Consider the following 26,924-nt stretch of genomic DNA (forward strand, 5'->3'; position numbering starts at 1 on the left):
CTTGCCCTTGGGCCGGAAGCAGCAGTGTCAGTCTTGCCCAGCATCACTGACCTTCCCCTTAGACCCACCCCAGCATGAGCCTGTGACAGTGACAGGCTGATTTTAGCCCTGCACAGCTTCCCAAGCTCTGTGAGAGGCTGCAGGCCACCCTTCCTCACACAGAGAGCTCCATGATCAAACTGTCAGCACCACCATTACAGGCAAGTACTCCCAAGGGAAAGCAATTCTGGCTCAGCAAGGTCCTCCTGCTGTCTCCTTCTCCAAGACTGGATCACAGGTGAAACAATGCCAGATGCTTTCATACCGGTTCTTGTGTGTTATGCAGTCACAGAACAGTAGGGGTTGGAAGGGACCTTTGCAGATCGTCAGGTCCCAGCTCTCCCTGCTAGAGCAGGATCACCCAGAGTCAGTCACACAGGAACAGATGCAGGTGGGTTTGGAATGCCTCCAGAGAAAGGTACTCCACAACCTCTATGGGCAGTCTGGCCCAGGGCTCTGCCACCCTCAAAGGGAGGAAGTTTTTCTTTATGTTTACGTGGAACCTCCTGTGTTCCAGTTTGTGCCCACTGTCCCTTGTCCTGTCACTGGGCACCACTGAGAAGGGTCTGGCTTCATCTTCCTGACTTGACCCTTTAGATCTTGATTAGCATGAATGAGATCACCCCTCAGGCTGCTCTTCTCCAGGCTACACAGCCCCATCTCTCTCAGCCTCTCCTCACAAGGTAGTAGACATTCTGGTCGCCTCAGCATCTCACTGTGTTCAATGGACACTCTCCACAAGTTCCAGTGTTGCTTTATCCCATCACACTCCAAGGGCTCCAGCAATCTGGTCCACGGTTTGCAGGTTATGTTTGGCAACAGCTCTTTCTGAACCTGTGAACTTTCATAACCAGCATGTCCACTCTTATTTTCCTTTTGCAGATGAGATAAACCAACCCAGTTAAAAGCTAGAAGGAGTGTGCAGAAAGGAAAAATGAATTAAAATGAAGAGGTATCTTCAGCCTGTCCTGGAGCTCCTTGACCTGCAGTCTGTGATGAACACACATTTCCAACTCAGATGAATGGGAATTTCCTCAGCTGCATGAAGAGATTAGGCTGTTTTCCAGCCTCCAGAGGCGCACAAGCAAGCCTTCATCAGGGGAACTGGAGCTGTTCAGTTAACACAGCAAGGAGAGGTACAGAACATCACTTCCAAGACAGCCCTGGAAAAGGTGGCTAGACCTGGGAAACCAAGTCTAGTTGAGAGGTGTCTCAACTAGATGGGAGTAGATGATCTCTAAGGTCCCTTCCAACCTAAGCCCTTGTATGATTCGTTGTAACTAAACCAAACTGACCGAACCCGAACGGAAATCCCCAGAGATGAAGGAAGCTACTGAAAACAGTTTGGTTTATTTCAAGGATCAAATATTACAATAGGACATTTACATATATTTATAAAAAAATGCAGCAGTTGTGTACATAGATCAGAGATTCCCTTGAGTTTGGTCCCTCCCAGCATGGGGAGCTGAAATCTTCCCAATTACTCCTCCTCCTCTCCCCCGTATGTGTTGCCACTGCCGACCAAGTGACTACCACAAAAGCTGACAGGCAACCTGACATGACTTTGAAACTGTTAAGTTCACCAATTAGAGGAACCAGCCTTGTTTTCAAAAGCCATCTATCCCATAGTCTGGTGTCTCTGATCAGGCACCACATCTCCAAGCTGAGTTTTACCCAGGTAGTCTTCATATAAACCTGTTCTATCAAGCAGCACCTCACGCCCCCTGCTCCATGTACTTTTCCTACCTATCCTTCTATACCTTAAAGTCTCAGCACCATTTAACAAGCAGGTACAAAATGACTCTTCTCTGCCCTGCAGACACTCACAGCAATTAAAGAGAGTGACCAAATCCCAATCACTGGTAAGGTAAAACAACAGAGGCTGTAACTGGGGGCTAGCTGAGGCATTGCTATGGAGTGCCATGTGTGAATAGATGTATATACATATGGCTACAGTTGGTGGGAGTGAACAGACACTGAGCATCTCAAAGACAAGAGGAGACAGCACAGAAAGGGCATCCTTTAACCTTGCTGGAGTATAACCAAACTGCAGGAGGATCTTGGGCTCACACAGAAAGGACCCCAGCAAGACTGTCTTTGCCAAATGGCAACCAACAGATGGCAACAGCCTGTCACCAAAGGTCTTCAGATCAACTCCAAACACCTGGCTGCAGGCATTTCCAACAATGCAGCTGGCCAATACAGGGCTCAGAATGCGAGTTTTGGTTTGCCTTTAGAACAGCAGCTGTGCAGTTTCTAGAAAACAATTTCTGTTGAGAAATAAATAAATAGAAAGGGTGGGGGAGACCAGAGGCTGTATTCAAATCTGCTGCAGCAGCTAGACAAGGCACATCAAGTCTTTGTGGGACTGAGGCTTTTGCATTTCACACAGCTAAAGCACATCCCTGCTACCCCTTTTCCTCCTGGAACACAGGACTACCTGTTTGTCACTATCTTGACTAAAGAGGGATCAAATGATATAAAAGTAGTTGCACTTCCTAAAACCTAAGAAGGGATAAAATTTAACGTCCTGCAAGGGCAAGTATCCTCCCACGCACTCACATTCCCACACAGGTCATGGTGTTACCTCTTCCCTCATGTGGTTTAGGAAATAAACCACAAACAGCACATTTTCCTCATCTTTGCAGTGTTTGGTACCTGACAAAATGCAGCTCGAGTGATGCTGGCCTCCAAAAAAAGGATTGCATTTAGTTTAGCCCTTCTTGCTCGTTAATCCCTTCCAAGAAGCTCAGTCCTGCAGCAAAGGCAGCCTCAAAAAACCCAAGATTCAGCCTCCCAGCTCCTCCCAGAGGCATGTTCAGCTCTGGCTGTGGATAGCTGCCTGCACAAGCTGAGAAATACAAGCTGTGGTGCCCTCTGCTACAAAGTAGCTGCGCTCAAAGACCTCCTGCACTGTGATGACAACACTTTGAACTTCTGAGGATGCTGCTTCTTCTTTCCAGTCCTTTAAAGAAACTTTTCCACTTAACCATCAAAAACTCTAGTACACTTAATGGAAAAGGCTGCAGTGCTCCAAAGGTGCACCAAACAGCAAAGCACACAACTACAGGGAGGCTTTCCATAAAGTGGGTTTGGGAATCAAAGCCCTTCAGCAGTGGGCATTGCTTCTTAGAACACATACCAGAATCAGCTGCCAGTTTCTGCAAGGGTACAAACAACAGCACCAGTAGAAGTGGAAGCTGGTACAAGCTGGTGCAGATGAGTGTATGAATCTGGTAGTCTTTAAGAAAAAAGGCACCTCTGAAAGCAGTGCACCCCATGAAAACAAAAGCCATCTGCAGCAGCAAGCAGAGGTGCTTTACAGCTGAGGTGTTCTGTGGGGGCAAGGCAGCAGATCTAGTGAGCTCTCCTAGTATGCCGATGCACACCTGCTGCTTACACCTCCTCAGGGACAATGGGGCCTTTGGGTGCCTTCATGAGCATTCATGCACCTTCTTTGAATATTGATGTTGTCAACTTACCTGATTCATCAGGCTGTGAAGATCAGAAACGTAAAGATCACAGAAATGGCAAAATTCAAAGCCTCATGAAAGTAAGGCAAGCGTGCCCAGGAATGTTTGGCACAGTCTTTGTATCTGCCTTTGTTTATGGCTGCAAGGAATGCTTTGAGGTTGAAGCTGGTCAGTGAAGCTTGACTTGAGCATGAGAAGATGTGAAATCCTTCTCTGGACTTCTGAAGGATCCCAAGTGGGAAGCCAACAGTAAACGTGTCAACAGCACTTGGCAGGGCAAGGCAGCACTCAATCTGCCTTCTGCTTCTGAATACTGGTTGTGGCTGTGACTATCAGCAGCAATTAGACATAGAATGTCAAAGAAGCACTGTCAGGTGCAAAGTATATACAAAGGAAACTTCTCCACAAGCAGCAAGAATCTGCAGCTTGAAACATGTTAGTTCTGTTTAGATCTCTGCTCAGAATGACTTCCACTGCCTACATGCACTTCTGCACCTCCAAACTCGTAGCAGTCCTTGCAACACAACATGAAAATTATGGCCATGCAACAGCCATAGGAATCTGCAAACCACAGTCTTTGAAGGGCTCTTTTCCCCTTTGTCCCTCATGTTTCAACATCTTATTTTGCAATCAGATTTAAGGCACTTGGCCAAACTTGTCAAAAGCAATCTGAACTTCAGATTTAACAGCCAGACACAACTGTGACAAAGGCTCTTTACAATCAGCCTAACCACTTTGCACTTTTTGCAAGCTGCTGCAGGTTAACTTGGTTACTGTTCTCAGCCACCTTCCTCAGCCAGCAAACCCCCAATGGGCTTCAGCATGAATGAGTATCTAAGAGGTTGTATCTGGAATGGAGCTGTTCTTAAGACCTTTTAGTCACCACAGCACCTGTACTGCAGTACTGGTTTTATTTGGATTGAAAAGACCAGGGAGAGAAAGAGGAATGAAGGAAGAGCCTCATACAGAGAGGCATATTTCTTAATATTTTTTTCTCTGCTCCCTATTCAGGAACCAAAGCAAAAGAAAACTCAGAAGGGGGGGGGAGGGGGGGAAATCAGTCCTGACCAAAAAAAAAAAGAAGAGAACAAATCAAATTAACAGGCTCCTAATTTCTTGAGACAGAACAAACTGCTAGAAACTGAGACAGAAGAGAAATCCCATTACCAACATAAAGCTTCCCTGTCACATTCTTACTCTTTCTGTTGTCACATTCTGTCCTCTTAGGACAGAATGATATTTTTTCCAAATAAAACCTCAAGAAAGAAAAAAGAAATGGAGAGCAGAAGCAGCCCTGGTCCCACTACACCAGCAGGCACAGGCTGTCCATGCTGGAGAGGCACAGCTTCTTGATGGCTTGGAAATAAACTTGCAGCCAAGTGCAACAGTTGGTTCTTCATGAGAGAGGCACTGAACTGCTCCTGGCACCACAAAGGTGATGACAAGCTAACAAACCTCCAGCTCTCAGTTTTGGTTTTGATGGCAGGATGAGAGTCTAAAGTTTCTCTTCTCCTTACAGGGGAGCAGAGAAGAAAAAAACCCAGGAATTGTCAGCCACCTGCTGCCCTGCAGCTCACAGGCTTAGCTCTGGAAGAGGTAAGAAAGGAAAGTTCCCAGTCTAGGGCCACACAGTGCACAATCTCTCCAGCAGCAGAACTGATGGAGGTTCATGCTCTTGCCTACCAATAAAGCAGGCCCGAGACTGAAAAGGCAAACTCCACTTTGTATGTTTATCTTCATTGCTGGAAAAGATGATGTGAAGCAGTGTTCCCAGAGCAGATACAAACCCAAACTATGGAAATGAGCTGGCTCTCCACCAGCAATCACAGCCAACCAGCAACAACTCAAAAGAGGGATCAGTACAAGCACAAAGGCCTTACACTGGCAGGAACAAGTAGGAGAGTAGGAAAGGTCAGTGTGCCCCCATCCTAGTCTGCCTGAGGGACGTGAAAGGACTATCTATACATGTGCTAGGTACTGCATACCCTGCTGGCAGCCTGCCTTAATTTTCCTGTAGCTAACCACAGAAGAAGTAATGAGTTTCAAGGCAGCAATTGTCAGAGTTATTCCCACCAGACAGCTGAGGCTACTTAAAAGGGTTTCCTTCTGCTCCACACTCTCCTATGTCCAAGTTATGAATTGGGACATCCTTGAAACACAAAGGATCCTTCACTCCAGAGGTGCTACTGCTGCTTCACAAGCCAAACAACAACATCCCACTCTCCTTGTTGACCTTGCAATTCACTTCCCAATGCTGGGAAGCAGCCACCTGATGTAGCATCAACCATTGATCAGGTTTTGCTTTCCTGATATCACATCCTGCTGTAGACCATAAAATCAATTCATACAATTGTGTGAGTGCATGAAACACTTCCATTATGAGCAAAGCACCGTTAAGAGCAAATATTCTCATGGGGAATGCAAGATACTTTCCATGATGTCCTCCATTTAAAGACCCACGTGTATGCAGGCTAGTATGAAATTAAAGGCACAAAGTACCTTGAAAAGTTTTAGTCTGTGATAGATTTCTGACCACTGAAGTCTTCCTGTTTAACAAGTGCAATCATCTGACAGCTGTAGAAAAGATTAGCAGCTCTGGTAGGTTTCACTTGCCTTTCCCTTCACTGATGAAGAGCATGCTAAACTGAATTCTTCCTTGTAACTAAACAAATTTGGCTGTGTTAACTGTTATGACAGCATAAAACCTTCTGCACCTACTAACCAACAGCTCAATATCTAGAGAAGGAAAACAGGGCCCACTGCACAGCCCAGCATATGCACAGGGTATGACTGTGGGACTTCAGGTGCCAGCTTACAGAGCTGAAAAGAAAGCCTAAAACAAGGAGTAGCTTTCCATGCAGCCTTCCAGACTGAGAGCTAAGCAACACTAGGTGAACATGAAAATATGAGTTAAAAAGCAGCCCAGAGTGTTCAAGCCACCAGGCTGTGAAGCCTTTTATAAAGCATTAACTTGTTCCCCAGTTTGACAAGGCTGTCTAGGTTTTGAATTCATGAAAGAAAACCTGCCTAGACCTTGCTGTCCTGCTCAGCTGCTCTGAACTCCCTGCAAGTCTATTCACTCCTGGGAGAACCAAAACACAACACCATGCAAAGGAAAAAAGAGCCCACTAACTGTCAGGGTTTTATGTCAGGTGTTTTCCAGAGTCCAAGATCCTTACAGTATCCTGTCACCTTCCACCATCATTTGCAAAATCCTGAGATCAGTTAAGAGGTGGACACCTGGGGGATGCTGGAAAGAGAACAAATGGAAACTCCCATCTACGTCTACCAAGGAGTCAGCCCTGCTCCAGCACCAGCTTTCCCTCTGGGCCAAGCAGTCAATCTCATAGAGAGTACAGTTGAGTTTTGGTGGTTTTCTTGGGTGGTTGGGTTTTTCACTATGCCCACTGGCAGCACTTAACCAGGACAAAAGCATGAATGCAATCCAGAAGATTTTAAAGTAGAAGGAGGTTGTTAAAGTTAATGGAGACCTTTCATGTAGAGAATCAAAACACCAGAAAGACTGTACTGAAGATTCTGTTCTCCCCTTACTGAGAGATGACTCAGTGCCTTATCACACAGTATTTAAAAATAAATTAAAGAAACCAGATTTCAGAAGAGCAGTGAGAGGGGTAAGTGTATTATGGCCACTCCAAGCCCCAGCATACTGGGTGCACAGATCACTGTGTGACTTTATGCCAAGAAAACAAAGGAAAGATGTTCTTCCCAGTGCTCTGTAGGAGCACTATGCAACCACAGTGCTCCAGGGAATTCCAGAGCCCAAGCTGAGGGAGAAAATAAAACTCTGAATACTCTCATTTGGTCACTAGAGCAGAAGGGAAGAAGAGAGAGAAGGGCTAGCTGCCTGCCTGATTTCAGTACTGCAATCCCATGACCCTCAACTGCATTTTTAATGAGTTGGTGTCCCAGGCAAAGAAGAAAGGGGAGGAAGGCTGGGAGAACTCAGCCCACAGTGCTAATTCCTTTCCTGCACAAAGACAGTCTCTTGAGGACACAGGCCTGCTTCCTGTAACGTGATCTCATAGTCCAGGTGGGAGAGTTTCCTTCGAGGGAAGTTGGTGAGAAGTTCAAAGCGTTCGTTGGGGTAGCCTTTCGACTGGACATGTTTCACAAGAGCCTGCAGAGAGACAGGAAGAAAAAGAAGTGTCACAGAATTCAGAACAACACAAAAGAGTGCAAAAAGGAATCCTAAATTCCTCTAATGTGGCCCAGACAATTAATCATAGTAGTCATAGTTTATGAATAACCCTAACAGCTAATTACCAAGTGATGCCTTGCCTGATTGTTTGAACAGAAGGAAGACATACCTAATAGCAGTACAATAACTGCAGCAAGCTGAATTCCACATCACACCTTCAAGTCACAGTAAAATAAGATGTGGAAAAAATACTGCAAGAAATCCTTTAAGTGCCCCAAAATAGAAGCCCCCTCACCCTTACACTACAGCCAAAAGGCACAAAAAAGGATTTTTGTGAGGCAGCACTGACAAAAAAATGAAAGCAATACTTATAATGTTTTATTCTTTTCCCCTACCTTCAAGAAGATGGCTTAAAGATCATCCTGCCATGTGCAGTGACACCTCCCACTAGACCAGGGTGCTCAAGGTCCTAGCCAGCCTGGCCTTGAACACCTCTAGGGAGCAGCATCCACAACTGGACAACCTGTTCCAGTGTCTCACCATCCTCACTGTAAAGAATTTCTTCCTAATCTCCAGCCTAAATCTCTCTTCTTCCAGCTCAAAGCCATTCCCCCTTGTCTTGTCACTACAAGCCCTTGTAAAAGGTCCCTCTGCATCTCTCCTCTATCCCCCTTCAGGTACTGGAAGACTGCTCTAAGGTCTCCCTGGAGCCTTCTCCAGGCTGAACAGTCCCAACTCTCTCAGCCTGTCCCCATAAGGGAGGTGCTCCAGCCCTCTGATCATCTCCATTTTGAGGTATTTTAGAAAGGAAACCAGCAGTTTTGAGCCTAAGGGAGACAGTGGAGTGCACACACAACCTAAGCAGCAATAGAAACATAGACAGCCAGTGGAGCCTGTTGATGGGAACAGAGGAATGACACAGAAGAAACAACAGAATGACAGTGCAGGTACTCCCCAGAGTAGATCCAATTCCAACAGCATCACCCCAGCAAAATAAATTCTCTAGCTTCAGCTACCCTGTACTCAAGCAAAGATCTCTGTTAACTCCACTCACCAGAAGTTTAGCTTGTTCAGGCAGTGAAATTTGTTCCCTCTTTCCATCCGGATACCTTAGCATCAGCTGTGCCTTTGGTCCTAGCATAAAGAAAGTTACTACAGGTTAACAAGAAGGCAGGCTGAACAGAGCTCTTCTGTAGCTTTCACATGGCACAGCATAGCAGAGTTACAGACTGGAGGCAAAGTTCCAATCGACAAAAATATACTTCTACCACATGTTTAAAACACATACATCAAACTCAGGACTCTTTCAAGAGTTAGTAGTAGTGACTGTAAGCTGTCAGCATTCTCAGAGAAAAGGACCTCTGCCTGGGAGACCATCTCACTCTGCTGCATCCCAGTTCAGGCACCATGGGAGGAACAGAGGCTCCAGGATTGGAGTTAGCCACAGCTGCACTGCTAGAGCTCAGCCTAGCCAGTCAGGGCAGCCAATTTAAATCAGTGTGAGGTGGGGCTGAAGTTATTCCACTTCTCCCTACCATATGAGTGGAAGCCCGGTCATGACACCAACCTGTCCATTATTTGTGGACAAGGTCCCAAACTAAGAAACTTAAGCTCAGTGACTAACAGGGCTCTGCATCTTGTGGCAGCATGTTGCCAAAGCCGTGCTGCTGCAAGATGAACCACTCACACATCTCGTGTCAAGGGAGAGTAAGACAGGGAAACAGATTTAGCTCCTCAAAACAAGGGACAAAGCCATGTTTGTCAGGATGTAAAGGTTTAAAACTGAACAAAACAAAGCACAGGTCAACTTACCATTCACATCCAGGCCTTGAAACGTACTTTCAGGCTTCTCAGCTGACTCCTCCAGTGCCCCTGCCTCAATGCAGGGCAGCGCTCTGTGATTTGATGTTGTCCCGGGGTCAGTCCTTGCAGGGGGCTCAGGCTGAGGCCTCCGGCTCTCCTCTTTCTTATACCCTAAGTCTTTGTGTGGAGACTTCCTGAGCTTGGCAGGATTCTCTGATTCTTCCTCCTCCTCTGACCCACAAACCGAGATGAACTCCTCGCTCCCGGAGAACAGCTCCGACTCGGACTCCTCGTCTGACCGGCTCTCCTGCTTGGCCTGCGAGGAATCAAAGTGTGTCTCCTGTAAGGAGGCTCTGATAGCAGCTTCCAGCTGGCTGTCCTCGCTGGCATCAATCAGACTCTCCTGTGGAACACAGAGGTAACACAAATAGGTAAGATCTGCTTTGAACTACCTGTTGAACAGGAAGAGGACATCAGTCCCCCATAGAGAAGCTACTGGAAACTGTCAAGACAAACAGCACAGAAAGCAAGTCACACTGGCGACTGCTCCTTTGAGGTTCATGTGGAGCAGTATTACAGAACGGTGGGGGGTAGAAAGGACCTCCAGTCCAACCCCCCTTGCTAAAGCAGGGTCACACAGAGCAGGTTGCCCAGGAGGGTTTTGAAAATCCCCAGAGAAGCAGACTCCACAGCACCCTCACAGCAAATAACTTTTCTTTATATTCAAGTGCAACTTCCTGGGTTCCAGTTTGTGCCTGATGCCCCTTGTCCCGTCACCGGGCATCACTGAAAAGAGTCCAGCCCCATCCTCTTGCCCCTCACCCTTCAGCTAGTTATCAGCACTGAGAAGATCCCTTCTCAGACTGCTATTCTCTAGGCTAAACAGTCCCAGCTCCCTCAGCCTTTCCTCCTCACAGAGAAGCTCCAGTCTCCACTGGACTCTGTCCACTAGTTCCCTGTGTCTCTAGAACTGGAGAGCCCAGAACTGGACACAGTACTTCAGACGGGGCCTCACCAATGCAGAGGAGAGGGAGAGGAGAACCTCCCTCAAGCTGCTGGCCACACTCTTCTTAATGCATCCCAGGAGACCATTTGCCTTCTTGGCCACAAGGGCATACTGCTGGCCAATGTATTTTCCTTTCATGTACAATTCTGAGACTGCTAAAACCAAAACAAATGCTTGAAGCACAAGCTGCGCAGCAGAAATAGTTACTATGGGAGAAGGCACTCCCTGGCACATCCCATTTTTGCATGCTCTTGCAGCAACTCATTATGTCTGTTTATACCACTGGATGGGAAATCAGTAGCCACAGAGCCAAGCTAACATGTTCCTGCAGCTTTCTCCAGTCCTCCTAGAGCACCTCATACTTACTGAACGAGAGCATTTCTGGGGAGGGCTGGTAGAATGGCCATCCAGCTGTCCATGCTCACTCAGGAACCCAGTCACTTGGTCTAAGAAGGAAGTCACATCCAGCTGGTGCCACTCCACTAGTTTCTGGCCTAGGGAAGGAAAAGGTTCCATGAAGCAATTTCAGCAAAAACATGCAGCTCAGCAGTCAGACACAGCAGCCCAGTGCAGCTCTGCAAGAGCTTCCTACAGACTGCCACTTGATCATGATAAAGCTTCATCCTTTTGAAAAGGTTTTGATCATGGACGGACTATGCAGACCATGTTTATTTCCCCCCTTCCTTTCTTTTCATCTATGGCAATGTGTGCACAGAACAGCAAGTAACTGTCAGAGTGAGCTGCTTCCCCCAGACAGCTGAGGCTATTTAGGGAAGCATTAAAGGGTTTCCTTCTGCCCTGCTCCAAGTTACAAACTGGGACATCCTTGAAACACAAAGGATCCTTCACTCCAGAGGTGCTACTGCTGCTTCACAAACCAAACAACACCCCCCCACTCTCCTTGCTGACCTTGCAACCCACTTCCCAGTGCTAGGAAGCAGCCTCCACGGCAAGGCCTCTTTACAAACAAAAAAAAACCCAACCCCCCTGATGTACCAAAATGGCATTTAAAAGTCAAGATGAAATCTAATATGCAAGGAGCAGGAATTAGACTTATGCAGTGCTTACAAATATTGTAGTTTATTCATCACATGATTTCAAGCAGCTTTTGAAAGGACACACAATTCAGAGTTTTACCACCTGGTGGTACTATTCTAATCAAGCAAAGCACTTGCTCACCTGGGCCAAGCACAATAACCAAATGCACAACATTTCAGCAAGCCTTGGGAGTTTTACTCCCTTAGCTCCTCTAAAACATCCTGCTTCCCTTCTTCAGGAACAACACAGCCTCTCAGAAAACAAAACAGTGTGACTGAGACTCTTCAGCTGAACACAGACATGCTGTGACAGATGGTACAACCTACCACTGGCCAGTCCTTCTCACAGGATATACAAACTTAACTTACCTGTCCTGGGATCCAGGATGGAGACATAAGGGAAGTCTGCTAATTTATAGAACTGTATATACCTCTGACCTTCCTCACTGTCATGGTATACCTGCAAAACACCATGTTGGAAGCCAGTTACTGGGTGGAAAGGGAACACAGAGAGTACTTTGAAAAGGTACAAGGTGTTTCTCAGTTTTATGTTACACACACCAACAGCATGTAGAGTTCTCAGAAACTCTGACAAGCTGACAATACGCTCACTCGCCACATACTAGAAGCTATGTGGTAATCATAGGATCATAGAATGGCTTCAGTTGGAAGGGACCTTAGAGATCATTGACTCCAACCTCCATGGGCATGGGCAGGGATGCCTCTCAACTAGACTCAGGCTCAGCTGCTCAAGGCCTCATCCAACCTGAGCTTGAACACTCCCAAGGAAGAGGCATCCAAAACCTCCTCAGGCAGCCTGTTCCAGAGTCTCACCACTCTCGTACTGAAGAGCTTCTTCCTAAGATCCAGTCTAAACCTACTCTTCCTCAGCTTAAAATCATTCCTCCTTGTCTTACTTCTAGAAAGCCTTACGAACAGTCTCTCTCCAGCCTTCCTGTAGGCTTCCTTCAGGTATTGGAAAGCAGCTATAATGTCCCTGCAGTCATCTTCTCTCTAGGATGAACAACCCCAGCTCCCTCAGTCAATCCTCATAGCAGAGGCGTTCCAGCCTTTGAATTATCTTTGTGGCCCTCCTCTGGATTTGCTCCAACAGCTCAGTGTCCTTCTTATGATGGGGTCACCAGAACTGGATGCAGCATTTGAGGTGGGGTCTCACAAGAACAGAGTAAAGGGGCAGAATCACCTCTCTTGACCTGCTGGCCACACTCCTATTGATGCAGCCCAGGATACAATTTGCCTTCTTGTCTTGAATACAGAAGAGAAAGGCAGTTTAAATATTCAAATACCTACCAATGAACTACACCTACATCCAAAAACTGTATCTACACCTCTGTAACTACTGCACCTTTTCTGCAGGTTCACCAGGAGAACTGCAATGGTGCCATGTTACTCAAAGAAATCTGTTTTTCTCACTGCCCCACCTACTAGGACACCAAGTAACCCACCCAGCTCCATTCAACCTCTCACCTGCCAGAAAATGAAATGCTCCCTTATTATGTTCTTCACAGCCTCATTGCTCCAGACATCCCGGTTCAGACACTGACAGGCGAAATCTTGCACGTTCTGAATGTTTATCATGAGCCATTTGTTCTGCATCTGACCACACTCCTTGGCCTGTAAGCAGACAGAAAAGCTCCTTTAGGTAAAACAGAAGAGCCAGCCATGACCAATGCCAGCAATGATCAGTGATGGTTTCTAACACTGTCAGGTTTTTCACCAAAAACCCCTTCACAGTGAGGAAGATGAAGAGTGCTAGTGAAAATGCATCTACAAAACAGAAGGCAGGGCTGAAAGACCCTGCTTTACATGAGACTGGTTGAATTACAGAGTCACACCGATGAACAGAGCTGCTGGATTTCAACAAGCCAAGCACAGAGTGGGAAAAGCAACTTGGTGGAGGGGACATGGGAACGTTGAATAAAGTTTTTGTTCAGACAAGAGTGCAGTCAACCACACTGATCTGACAACAGAGGAAAGATCTGCTCGTTCTAAAGATAAACCTGTGGACCATCTTCTATTTAAGTAGGTTGCATAATTGACAGAGGACTTGCATCAACTCAACAGGACCCCCTCTCTGCATGTTTTCTTTTGTTCTCTCCAGGTTTTGAGTTACTCTATTGCTGTGCAACTGTTGCACCAGGCATCCTTTTTTGTTTGCTTGTTTGTTTGGGTTTTTTTTTTTGATGCTCCTTATCCAGACTGCAAGTGGGGAGGAAGACAAGAAGGCGCAGGAAGAAATCTTACTGGTTTGAGTCACAAAGCTGGCATTGTCTGATTGCTTGGTTGCAAGTTAATGGTAGGAGTTTGATCAAGAATGTAATTCTGATCGCTGAACTGCCATACCTGTTGAAAAAAAGAGGGCTATATCAACAGCAGGAATGCTCTTACCACCTGGAAAGACTGGAACTAGCATATGAACTCCCTTTCCTTTTAAAGAAGAAAGACTTTATTTATTTATAGCTGTGCTCACCAGCCTGCTGGTAATGTACTCAACAGCAAATTCAAGGGATTAGGGTGTTATGCAAGATTTTGCTGTTTGGGGCAGTATTTTGTTCCCCCAAACCATAGGTTTTACTAGTAAAACAAGTTTTAGCCAGTGCACTTTTCGAACAGTCAGCCTATCCAGCGTGCTAGACACATGAACCCCACACACTTAGCAGAGAATCTCACTCTACAAAATTAATCTGCATGGTCAGGTGACCTGCAGAGCCAATTTTTATTTTACTCCAAGGCAACAAAATTAATGTAGAAGCATGGGGCAGTCCTCCTGTCCTCACAAGAGGCCTCACGCTAACTACTTACCACTAATATTAGTGTCAGGATCCAGTGTTTGGTCACCAAGAGAGAAAAGTGGGGCAGGTGACACCTCAGCAACTGATAATGGTCTTAAAGACAGTCATCATGCTTCCACTTGAAAGACTTGTTTTGAGCTAACTGGGGATTTGGAGAACTAATTCTAGGAAATCAGTTTAAGGCAGGGTCTAGAGTTACTGCCTGAGTTTAAAGGGAACAAAACTCCTTATGTTGTTTGAGTCAATTCCACTGCCCTGGTCCTGTGTATTCTAATGGATTAAAAGAGCAAACTCCAAACTATGTAACTAGAAAGCTGGAAAGTGCACCTCACTTATTCTGAGCATTTGTATTTTCATCATCAGTGAAAGCCTAGCTCTGCCTTCTCCTCCACCTAGGTAAGGCTCTCAAAAGGATGCAAGCAGGGAACTCTGCACACAAACATTAGTGAAAAGGAGCCTCTAAAGCAGGCATGGCTTTTGAAACTACTTTTGCCTTCCTTCAACAACAGGCTTCACATTTAACGTTCAAAAGGACACAGTTAAATTGCTACACACACAACTGTGCTCTTACACAGCTCCTGGGGCTTTTCTGAGGGAGGGGGTGGTGGTGGGTGAAAGGAGAAAGAGTATGGTGGGAACAAACATTGTTATTTTGGAGAGTATACTGGTGGGTCATTTTGGTGATAAAAGAACAAAGGAAGGCTCAAGTGCTGGCTTGCATATCCTGCAACCTATGTCTGATGGCTTTAGATTGAGTTTCCAGAAGTTTCCAACTGTCCCCCATTTCTCCTCATCCTCAGAGGTGTAAAGGCCAGCACCAGGCACTCAAACAGCACACATGGAAGTAGGAGCAACAACTGCAAGCATCTTAATTTGAGCTTTGAGCAATCAGAGTAGGAACTTTCAGCGACAGAAGACCTCAGATACAAGGGGCTAGATGCAAAAGCCAAACACAGTCTCTTCTGATCTTTACCCGTCCAATCCATTCACATTTTTCATTACTACAACTCAGTGCAACAAACAGGCTGCCTGCTTAGACAACATGTGGAAGAGTCACAGAATGCCAGGTTGGAAGGGAACCCAAGGATCATCTGGTCCAATCTTTCTAGGTGATGGTGTAGTTGAAATGAGATGGCCCAGCACTCTGCCAAGCCAAGTCTTAAAACTGTCCAATGTAAGTGAATCCACTGCTTCCCTTGGGAGAAGTCTTGGTTTACACTTTCACTGGACAACGTCTCTCTCTTGCACTACTGAAAAAAAAACATATTCTCCTCTCATTTGGCTTTCCTGAAAATGTTGTGGTGGCTCCTCCTTCCTCAGCTTCGTTGAAATGGACCACTCCTTTATATCAGCAGGGAGAAGCGAGGAAGTGGAACCAGCATCTTGTGACCTTCTTTCTGGACATCTGCTCATCAAGCATGGTTCAGTTTGGAAGATAACAGGTGACAAAATCAGAGCATGAAACTAGCTAATGAGAAATATCCTATCTGTGCTACATTCAGCTTCTTGCCTAGGCCAAGGCAGACAACCTTTCATCGAGTACCCCTTCCCCTGCCAAAGGTGCATCTACAGGCCAGACTTCTGCAAATGGCCAGTCAAGAGGCAGCTTATGCAAAGGCAGTTGCCCCATTTGAGCACAATGACTAGATTAGCTTCCAAACCATTGGTGCTTACCACCTACAGAGACAACAATCCAGTATCAGCCCTAAAGCACGGAGCAGCTAGGAAAGGTTTAACTTGCAACATGTGAAAACTTCTTCGTATAGACAAGACTTGAAGCGACAACATTCCTGGCAGTCACTTCACAGGAGTACTGAAATCCTAAGGAGTGTTAAGCACAGAACTGCACACAGCAGCACACAGCAGCACCATCTCCTCCCTAAACAAGAAGTGAAAACTAAGTCAATTTGGTGTGCATGCCCTCCCTCGAATTAAATCCTCTCTCACATCGTATGCATGATGAATGGCTGCAATTCTTGAGATCAGAACAGAGCCAAGCTGCTCTTCACACAGCATGCTTGGTGTGCAATATACTTATTATATTCTGACTTACTTCTAGCAGATTCTGCACTATGGGAATAACTCTGAAGCTTAATACACATGGAAACTCAATATTGCAGTCAGGAAATGACAGCTACAAATCCCTTGTATAGCCTTAACTGGTAACAGCCTAGCTGTTTGACTGCACAACACTACTCACTTACAGACCTTTTAGTGACATTTAGGCTCTGTAGGTTTTCCTAGCAGGAAAAAAAAGAAAAGGGAAAAAAAATAAAAGGTACTTTAGCTCAGCATCTTGCTGGACCATCAGTTAAATATTTGCATGTCATTAGGTAAACTACATCTGGCCATTCATGTTTAACAATCCTATTCAGTATCTTTACTGATGATCTACAGGAGGGGATTGAGTCCACCATTAGTAAGTTTGCAGATGACAGTTTGGGGCAGGTGTTGATCTGTTAGAGGGTAGGAAGGCTCTGCAGAGGGACCTTGACAGGCTGGACAGATGGGCAGAGTCCAACATGATGTCATTTAACAAGTCCAAGTGCCAGGTGCTGCACTTTGGTCACAACAACCTTCAGGCAGCGCTACAGGCTGGGGAGAGAGTGGCTGGAAAGCGGCCATGCAGAGATGGACCTGGGGGATACTGGTTGAAAGCTGGCTGAACATGAGCCAGCAGTGTGCCCAGGTGGCCAAGAGGGCAAATGGCATCCTGGCCTGTATCAGAAATAGTGTGGCCAGCAGGAGCAGGGAAGTCATTCTGCCCCTGTACTCAGCACTGGTTAGGCCACATCTTAAGTACTGTGTCCAGTTCTGGGCCCCTCAGTTTAAGAAGGACATTGAGACACTTGAGCGTGTCCAGAGAAGGGCAACAAGGCTGGGGAGAGGTCTGCAGCACAACCCTGTGAGGAGAGACTGAGGGAGCTGGGGTTGTTTAGCCTGGAGAAGAGGAGCTCAGAGGAGACCTTATTGCTCTCTACAACTACCTGAAAGGTGGGGTTTAGTCTCTTCTCCCAGGCAACCAGCACCAGAACAAGAGGACACAGTCTCAAGCTGCACCAGGGGAAGTTTAGGCTTGAGGTGAGGAGAAAGTTCTTCACAGAAAGAGTGATTGGCCATTGGCATGGGTTGCCCCAGGAGGTGGTGGAGCCACCACCCCTGGAGGTGTTCAGGAAGCAACTAGATGAGGCACTTGGTGCCATGGTTCAATTGATTAGATAGTGTTGGGTGATAGGTTGGACTCAATGATCTCAAAGGTCTTTTCCAACCTTATTGATTATATGATTCTATGATTAAAAGAAAGCCTTTGCAGATTTTCTCCAACACATCTTTTTCACCACATTTCTATGGTGTAATTTAGTTAATTAATCACTTAACTTTATAGGTGTAGTGATCATAAACTTAAGTGAAGCACACTGCTTCTTCACAGACAGCAAGTTAAAGATCAGTGGCATTCTACACTTGAAAATTTCACTCTGTTGAAAGTTAATTCTCACCTACTCTTAAAAGCTGGCATTAGAGTCACAGAATGGTTTTGACTGGAAAAGACCTTTAAGACCATCAAAACCAACTGTTCTCTCTCTGTTCTCTACCAAGCCTAACGTTAAACCATGCCCCTCAGCACCACATCTCTGCCTCTTTGAAACCACCTCCCAGGGTAGCCTGTTTCAATGTTTGAGTAACCTTTCAGGGAAGACATCTCTTCTAAGGCCTAACCTAAACCTCCCCTGATGCAACATGATGCCATTTCCTCTTGTCCTATCACTTGTTACTAGGCAGAAGAGATCAGCAGCCACCTTACTCCAACCTCCCTTTAGGGAGGTGTAGAGAGGCAGGTGTCCCCTCAGCATCCTCTTCTCCAGACTAAATAATTCCTGTTCCCTCAGCTGGTCCTCACTAGACCTGTTCTTCAGACCCTTCACCAGCACTGTTGCCCTTCTCTGGAGGTGCTCCAGTACATCAGTGTCCTTGGAGTGGAGGGCTCAAAACTGAACCCAGTATTCAAGATGTGGCCTCACCAATGCTGAGTAGAAGGGAACAATCCCTCCCTTGCTCCTGCTGGTTCACACTATTGCTGATCCAGGCCAGCACTGTTGCCTTTCTCTGTAGGTGCTCCAGTACATCAATGTCCTTGGAGTGAAGGGCTCAAAATTGAACCCAGTATTCAAGATGTGGCCTCACCAATGCTGAGTAGAAGGGAACAATCCCTCCCCTGCTCCTGCTGGTTCACACTATTGCTGATCCAGGCCAGGATGCTGGTGGCCTTCTTACTGAGTTAAAATGAAATGGCACCTTCTTGCACCTTACCATTAACAGAGTTTCTCTGTCATTGAAGAAAAATTAAGTTCCTTGGGGAAAATCCAAGAACACATAATCTCCTTACTATCAAAATCAATCTTGGAGTAATCAAAGAGAAGCAACAAAAGACAAGCAGCAGAGATACATGGAAATATTAGCAAGACCAGATGCCACCCTTCTTGCTAAGTTTAAACAAAGTCATAAATCCTAAATGACTCTAAGATTAGTGATTCTGTGATAAATGTAGATGGCACACCAATAGCAGCATGTCTTGCACACCCCTCCAGAGGTTAGAATACACCACACACCATTAAGAGAACTCCACTGTGATGAATACTAAGCTACAAAAGCATCAAAAAGACAGGATTCAGACTCTGGACTGTGAAAACCATCCCTGATTTATTACATAGTTTATATACACAGAGAAGGAAGAAGGTTAACAGCCGCCTGCTAGAGACAGATTTTGAAACTCTGGTCACTAGATTCACAGGAAGCCCAACACTGTCCAAGGCTAAAGCCATACAAGAGTCTGCAGTTATAAAAAGGTAACAGGGAAGGGGCAAAGGTCAACAAGTCAAGAAGCTGAAGATGTTTATTGCAATGAAGTTAAGAAGCATCAGTTTGAAACGCAGGATATCCTGTGGGACCAAGAACTGTACAAGAACACAAACAAGTGAATACCAATACCAGAAAGTGCAGGTCTTTAAATTCAAGTCACTGTAAAGAACAGGACAAACTGTGCATACAGAACCTCCTCACCATCACCCTTTTTGGATGTTTCTTGGTATTTGTTTTTATTGTTGTTGTTACTGTTATTTTATAAGACTGAATAAGAATGCAGAGACTTTAGGACAATCAAATCCACCAATCAGTTATTTAATCCTCTGAAACTACTTCTGACTGTGGCAAATGCCACAATCAACATTGCTTAAGCCTTGAGATATTTTCAGCAAGCCAGGAGGAAAGCACACATCTCAAATTCCACAGCAGGGGTCAGAGGGTGCTGGTTCCAATCTGGAGAAGCACTGGTTGTTTTCATGTGAATCCCCTTCACTGCTGCCTTTAACCATCTGTTTGCTGGGATCACAAACAGCTCTGAACCATATGCCCAGCAGGTATCATCAGTTGAGGGACCTGGCACAATTCTGTTTGAAGTAAACCCTGACCTAGGCATCACAAGGCAAGGATGCTTCAGCACTGATTACTTAAGCCTTCACTGTTTCACTGCACCCAACCAACCACTCAGGCAGACAGAGTTACTCTCTGTGAGCATCCTTTCAAACCTGGAATTCTGTTACAAGGTCAAACACATGGAGAGCATTGTCAGAATACAGGAATTGGTGACAAGCCAACCGGTCCCAGGTGATTTGGGAAGCATAGAAAGAGAGATGAGGCCAACAGGATGAGAGCCAGAGGCTCAATAAAGGCACACCCCAATTCTCCAAAACTTCTCCAGCAGTGCTATGGTGGTTGTGCACAGCAGCAGAGATAAACATGAAAAGAGTGTAAGTAATATTTTTGTTCATCTCATGGAGTTGGCTCTCCAGTACTGTTTGCAGCAGTACTGCACCATTTGATCAGAAGTTTGCATTCTCATTAAATCATTATATAACAATAAGAATAATCAGTTCAGTAGTAACTGCAGCTGCTAAAAAATATCCAGAACTAGACTAAAAAAAAAAATATCATAATCTCTAATCATTCTTCAAGTCACTGATCCATACAACAACAACTTACGACTAAATCCACACACAGAGAGGAAGGATGACTCTTGCAGTTATTTACAGCTAACAACAGTCCCCCTCTTCGGCAGGCAACCTCCTGGATAGTGCTTTCATGGCTACAAGATGCTAAAGACAACCACTGTGATTTTATGCAGGAGCAAGACCTCTGCTGAAGATAAAGATGTGCCTTCATGACAAAGCCACACTCAGCTACTTTCACTAGCTCAGGGATCAGAAACCATTTGGCTGTGTTACCATAATTCCGCCTGAGCTTCTCAGCAGAGCTGTGCTGCAAACTGCATTGCCCCTTGCAAAGTCCTTGCTCACCTCTCATGGGCAATCCTCCTTCAGCTTTTTCTGTATTATGCTCTGCAAAAACACTTCCAGGGATGCAACTTCTCCCCTGTGACCAGCCACCCTTGAGTGCTAGTCTCTCACCAAGCTTGATTTGCCACAAGGACTTGTAAAGATAAACAACACGGTCCATCACTGCTAGGTAAGCCCTTCAGTAAGCCATCAACACTTCCAGGTGCAGTGCATCAGGTATTTATCACTACACAGTTGTTTGTAACGTTCTGATCATCTGACAAGGGATCCATACAGGCCAGCAGCCTGAGGCACTGGACACACTCATCACGTAAGGAACTGCACCAACACTTCTAAACTTACCGTTTCAAAGCTGCCTTTGTGCATCAGGTCAATGGGAGGCCTGAAGAGGTCTGCTAGGGTAGTGAGTTTCTTATCTACTGCTCCTCCGTTTCGTAGCTCCTGTTCCTGCCGAACTGCACAGCCCCAAGAGGAAAGGAAGCTGAATTAGACAAAATACTCACAAGATGGATTTATTAGTGGCCGTAGGCTCACACAGAGACTTTGAAGCGAGCGTCACAAGGTTAGATCACACTCAACAGGATCAGCTGCTATGGAAGGTAAGAACCCCATCTGTCCTCTCTTTCTCAAGCAGTTAGTTTACTTTTCAGAAACAGCTTAACAAACATAAGTATCAGCAGAGGGGGTCATATGCCAGTAGTTGGAAACAAATGACCCAAAAAAAAGCCATGACTTGTCCCTATGACTTTTCAAAAAGGGAAACTGAGCTAGACTGTAGTATGCTTTTACTTGGAACATTTCTGTTCTGGAGTTTTATTTCTTCACTAAGGCAATCCCACAGAAAAGGGGAAAAAACAAACAAAGCAGATTTAGTTTACATGGAGAAATAACTTTGGATGGTTATACTAAATATCTGCTCTTGCCACAATCAGCTCCAGACACCACGTGTCCTTCAGGTGAACAGGTTTTCAGCCTTGTTTAGCCCCAAGTACTATACTTCCACAGAACCATAGAAGGCATCAAGTTGGAAGGGACCCTCAAAGGTCATCTTGTCCAACTCCCCTGTAGTCAACAGGGGCACCTCTAACTAGAGCAGGTTGCTCAGAGCCCCGTGAAGACCTTGAATGTCTGCAGGGATGGAGTCTACCACATCTCCAGGCAACCTGTTCCAATATTTTGTCATCCCCACTGTAAAGAACTTCCTCCTAATGTCCAGCCTAAACCTACCCTGCTCCAGTTTCAAATCACTGTCCCTCATCCTATGACTACAAGCCCTTGTAAAAAGTCCCTTTCCAGCCTTCCTGTACCACCCCTCAGGTAATGAAAGGCTGCTGTAAAGCCTCCCTGGAGCCTTCTCTTCTCCAGGTTGAAGAGTCCAACTCCCCCAACCTGTCCTGGTAGGAGAGGTTCTCCAAACATGTTTGAGCAGCATCAAATAACACACAATTCTTACACAGACATAACCTCATCAATAAAAGTAAACCACAGCATCTGCTTCTCTAAAAATGCAGTGACACAACATACCTAATGGAACCAACTCAGCTGAAATGGGCAGTAACTGTCTCAAGACCGAAAACTTTCCGACAGTGAGAAGAACTGTCAAGAGGCTGCAACATACAAACCATTTTTGAGCAGACACTGGATCCCACAGAGAAAAAGGCATCCCAGTGGAGCAGGCCTAAGAGCCAGGACATAACCTGGACTTTCACAGTCAGGGCCACGCTTTCAGAGACAGCCAGACAGTGACACTGATCTATGAAGTTCTACATACCAAGTTTCATTGTGAGGCCTCAAAATGATTTCACATGCTGTGCATCTCTTGCAAGTGGAGATAATGAGAAAAAAAATAAGGGAATGGTGACTCTGTGCATGGTGTATTTTCATTTACAGAGCTGCCAGGGACTTCAGTACTCAACAAGTTACTTATTACTGCAAAACCCTGACCAAAGCTGCCAGGGAAAGAAGTCACTTTGCAGCTTGGTATCCATCCAACCGCACCTATCCACAAGGGAACATGGTGCATGGTTAGACCTCTGGAACACCATCACAGAAAATCACAGAATGGTTTGGGCTGGAAAGGACCTCAAAGATCATCTAGTTCCAACCCTCCTGCCATGCACAGGGATACCTTCCATGAGACCCGCTTGCTCAAGGCCTCATCCAACCTGGCCTTGAACACCTCCAGGGAGAGGGCATCCAAGACTTCCCTAGGCAACCTGTTCCAGTGTCTCATCACCCTTACTATAAAGAATTTCTTCCTAATCTCCAGTCTAAATCTCCCTTCTTCCAGCTCAAAGTCATTGCTCCTTGTGCTGTCACTACAAGTTCTTGTAAGAAGTCCCTCCCTAGCTCTCCTGTAATTCCCTTCAAGTACTATAAGGTCCTCAGGGAGCCTTCTCTTATCCAGCCCCAAACCTTGCAGCCCATTCCCATAAGAGAGGTGCTCTAGTCCTCTGATCATCTTCATGGTCTCCTCTGGACCCACTCCAGCAGTTCCATATACTTCTTGTGCTGGGAGGGCACCAGAACTGGACACAGTACTCCAGGTGGGGTCTCAGAAGAGCAGAGTAGAGGGGCAGAATCAACTCACTCTTGTGTAACAACTGCACAACAGCTCTGACTCAGCTGTGAAACAACTGGTATTCATGAGAACCTTGTGTGAAGCCAAGGAAGAAGCCTTAGGGCTACTCAAGTGCCAGAATGACCACTGGCTAGCCAACAAAAAATTCAGTGGATTAACTTTATTTATACCTGTCTGTTGAATTCTTCTCCCTTCCCAATTCCCTCCAGAGCAGAAAAAGTGGTTTTTTTGAGAGGTATCAAGAAAACATCTGCCCTACCAAAGCAGAAAGAATATACTGTCTGCAGGTTTCAGTTATGTAACACAGGCAAGAATGTTTGGACCAGCATCCTCACTACCTGTTCCAGATGTCCATTACTCATACTCTCCCTTCAGCCACCCCAGAACAGTGTGAACTAACAACCTTAACTGTAGCAGAGATGTGGAAGAGACATCAGCAAATGGTACAGACACTGCATTGCTGAACAGCCTACTAATGTTACTAGACAAAAAAACCCATGTGCTCTACAGTAAGCTGTTTGAAAACCAGCCAACAAATTAGAGCAGACTTAGAATCACAGAAACATAGAATCAACAAGGTTGGAAAAGACCTCAAAAATCATCAAGTCCAACCTGTCACCCAACACCACATGACTACTAAACTATGGCATCAAGTGCCACATCCAATCCCTTTCTAAACACCTCCAGGGACAGTGACTCCACCACCTCCCTGGGCAGCACATTCCAATGGCTAACAACTCTCTCTGCAAAGAACTTTCTCCTCACCTCAAGCCTAAACTTCCCCTGGCACAGTTTGAGACTGTGTCCTCTTGTTCTGGTGCTGGTTGCCTGGGAGAAGAGACCAACCCCCTCCTGGCTACAACCTCCCTTCAGGTAGTTGTAGACAGCAATAAGGTCTCCCCTGAGCCTCCTCTTCTCCAGGCTAAACAACCCCAGCTCCCTCAGCCTCTCCTCATAGGGCTTGGCCTACAACAGAAACTACTTTTCAACCTTACTTGCATTAAAGGAAATGAAAAGAAGAATAAATGAAACCTCCAGCTTACTGATCAGCAGACACTTACTGGTTTCTGTCTGGAAATCCCGAAAGCCATCAAATATCGAGCGCGCAGGTCTGCGTCTTTTAGGGGCTTAGAAAGGAGAAGAAAACAAATCAGTGCAAGAATTATTTCAGAAGTATAGTGTCAAAGTGATGTATTAGTACTTTTCTTCTGGGCAACCTGTTGCAGGTATTCCATTTCCCTTGTAAGGAACTTCCTCCTAATGTCCAACCTAAATCTACCCTGCTCTAGTACATGCTCTAGGCACACACCCTGCTTTGAGGTTAGAGCTGAAAAGGCCAAGTGAAGCATCTCTCCAGTTTCAGCTAGCTTGTCAGGCTGCTTCATATCACAAACAGAAGTGGCATTAGTAAGCATACCAGCACTGGTGGACCTCCTGGTGTCAGGGGGCACAGATCCAGAGATCACCTCAGTTGAGTGGTCAGTGACAGTGCACCTGAGATCAGTGTTTGACAGGTGGCCTGAACAGGACCAAGCATCAGGCTCATCAGATCTTAATCCTGCACTTCTTCGATTCTTGAACCCATAGGAGTCTACCGATCTTTGTCACAAACTCTGCTGGGCTACAGGAAAAACTGCACTGTCTTCAGAGAGCCCTCAGCAGGGCACCTTCCTCTGGAACCACCTCTCAGTTTGTGCATCCTGGCTAAAGACTTCCCTGATGTTGGGGGGTGGATCAAGAGAAAACCAGTTTCAGGGTAAATCTGAAGCTTGGCCTCCATCTCCTTTCTAGCACAGGAACTAAACAAAAGAAAACAGCATTTCCTGTATGTACAAGACCACTTTAAAGATGAGCACTTGCATGTCCCTCCTTGAAAAAAAAAGTAAGACTCTCAATCCACTGGGTAGGGCAAAAGCCATAGAGAGAGACAGAAATGGCTTGGTCAGCATGAGGAGGACAGAGCTTCACAAGGCTGGAGGAAGCATATATAGAAAGAGGGAGCCTTGGATCTCCACAGGGACATGGACACTATACAAAAGGAGAGGTAAGGCACCAGGTAAGTCAGTCCTGCTACACTAGTTCCACCCCAGTGCTGATGTAAAAGACCCACTACAGCAGAGGTTTGAGACCAAGGTTTTGAGATTCAGAACATGTCTTCCCCAAGTACTGAACAGTGTTTTAGGTAAGTACCCCAAAGAAAAGCTCCAAAACAAAGGTCATAAAACAGCTGCAGAAAACAAACATGAAAACTAGCTGCATGGTGCAGACTGAAGAGTAAACTAAATTCCTAAATGAGAAATGGAGAAAATAATGAACATTCATGCAGTGTAGCCCTTCTTTCTGATCTATCATCCTCCTTCATTCTCACTCCTCAGACAAGGCTCAATCTTTTAATTCCACCACCTTGAACAGCCTCACAGCAGCACCTGGTTCTGAACGCCCAGAACACAGACGTGTACTTAGAGCTAATTGGTTGTTGCCTCACAAAGTATCAAAAAACAGGAGATAGCAAATTAGTACCACTGGGAGTGTAGCTTTTCTGATGAGTGAGGTTTTCAGTAACAAAGGTGTTATTCCCAGTATGTAATCACATTACAGAGCTGCAGAGTTGCAGCAGCGAATACGAACTTCAAGAATGAAAATACATGCCATTTCTTTCTCACGTTCAGTAAGTTCTTTTCTTACTTAGTTCATCCCAAGGTAAAGAAAAGAAACCAAACCAAAATGAAATGAAAACAAAAACACCCCACAACACAAAAGCACAAGATAAGAACACAAGCCTACCTCCAAACAAAGGCTCAGGCTCTACTAAAATTTCCTGTTTTTGAGGAATTGGAGCTCGTACTTCATCCCTATCAAAGGGGAAGAAGAAAAAAGATTAAATCAGAGAGATGACAACATTCCAACTACTACATAAACCAAACCCCACTGTGCTCCAAACACTCCTGCAATTTGAACCAGCTAAGGATGCTGCTGTACTATTGCACAGAGATCAAGAGATTTGGGTCAAATGGAACCTCAAGAGACCATCTGTTCCCCCTCATGGCACTGATGCAGCACTGGATACATTCTCCATTAAGATCTGGCATGGATCACCTTTCTAAGTCTTGATATAAGATTACACAAATCCCTGAGTGACTTGATCCCAGGCTTTGTCAATCTACTATTTAAACACTTTTTTCTTTTCTAGTACCTTCCTTAGAACTTGGAGAAGTGTCTTAAAATGTAGCAAAGGCTTCTGATTAATCTACTTGCCACCCTCCTCCCCTGATTACCTATATATATATAAAAAAATTATCTTCCTTATTACTAGCTATCATCTGTTGGAAGACTTTTTGCTTCCACTTGAAACTCATAGACCTCTATTTTGTAGAGGAAGGTAAAGAAGATGGACAAAAGGGCCATTTCCTCCCATTTGTGAGGCAACTGTTTGCTTACTCAGCTGCGTTACCTCACGTATCAAGTATTTAGTGAGGCTTGCAGAGACCACGAGATAATCTGAAATTATGACTAGGAGAGGAGAGGAAATCACAAGGGCTCTGAAACAGCATCACTCACTCAGTGTGGTCACCTGGCCCATGGATCTACAGGAGGAGGGCATGGGCTCACCTAAGGAAATCCATGGCTATATCCTGCTTGTGAATTGACTGCTGAAGTGACCTC

General features: G+C 45.6%; 1 protein-coding gene across 5 annotated transcripts in view; it reads right to left on the reverse strand.

The window, feature by feature from the left end:
• Positions 1-1,360: 1,360 nt before the first annotated feature.
• Positions 1,361-26,924, reverse strand: part of UBXN7 (UBX domain protein 7) — a 30,759-nt gene continuing 5,195 nt past the window's right edge. For 4 of the 5 annotated variants that reach the window (XM_068164051.1, XM_068164047.1, XM_068164050.1 and 1 more), the window contains 9 exons: positions 26,046-26,113; positions 24,323-24,388; positions 21,023-21,135; positions 13,006-13,152; positions 11,887-11,977; positions 10,847-10,974; positions 9,484-9,877; positions 8,726-8,805; positions 1,361-7,650 (listed from right to left, as the gene is read on the reverse strand). In XM_068164051.1, coding sequence (XP_068020152.1) covers positions 7,489-7,650; positions 8,726-8,805; positions 9,484-9,877; positions 10,847-10,974; positions 11,887-11,977; positions 13,006-13,152; positions 21,023-21,135; positions 24,323-24,388; positions 26,046-26,113 — 1,249 coding nt within the window. In that variant the 3' untranslated portion in view covers positions 1,361-7,488. The remainder of the gene's footprint in view (positions 7,651-8,725; positions 8,806-9,483; positions 9,878-10,846; positions 10,975-11,886; positions 11,978-13,005; positions 13,153-21,022; positions 21,136-24,322; positions 24,389-26,045; positions 26,114-26,924) is intronic. The other variant, XM_068164048.1, reaches the window with a different exon arrangement.

The sequence above is a fragment of the Melanerpes formicivorus genome, unplaced genomic scaffold, assembly GCF_026170545.1.
Source record: "Melanerpes formicivorus ecotype bairdi unplaced genomic scaffold, bMelFor1.0.p_v2 SCAF_76, whole genome shotgun sequence".
NCBI lineage: Eukaryota > Metazoa > Chordata > Aves > Piciformes > Picidae > Melanerpes > Melanerpes formicivorus.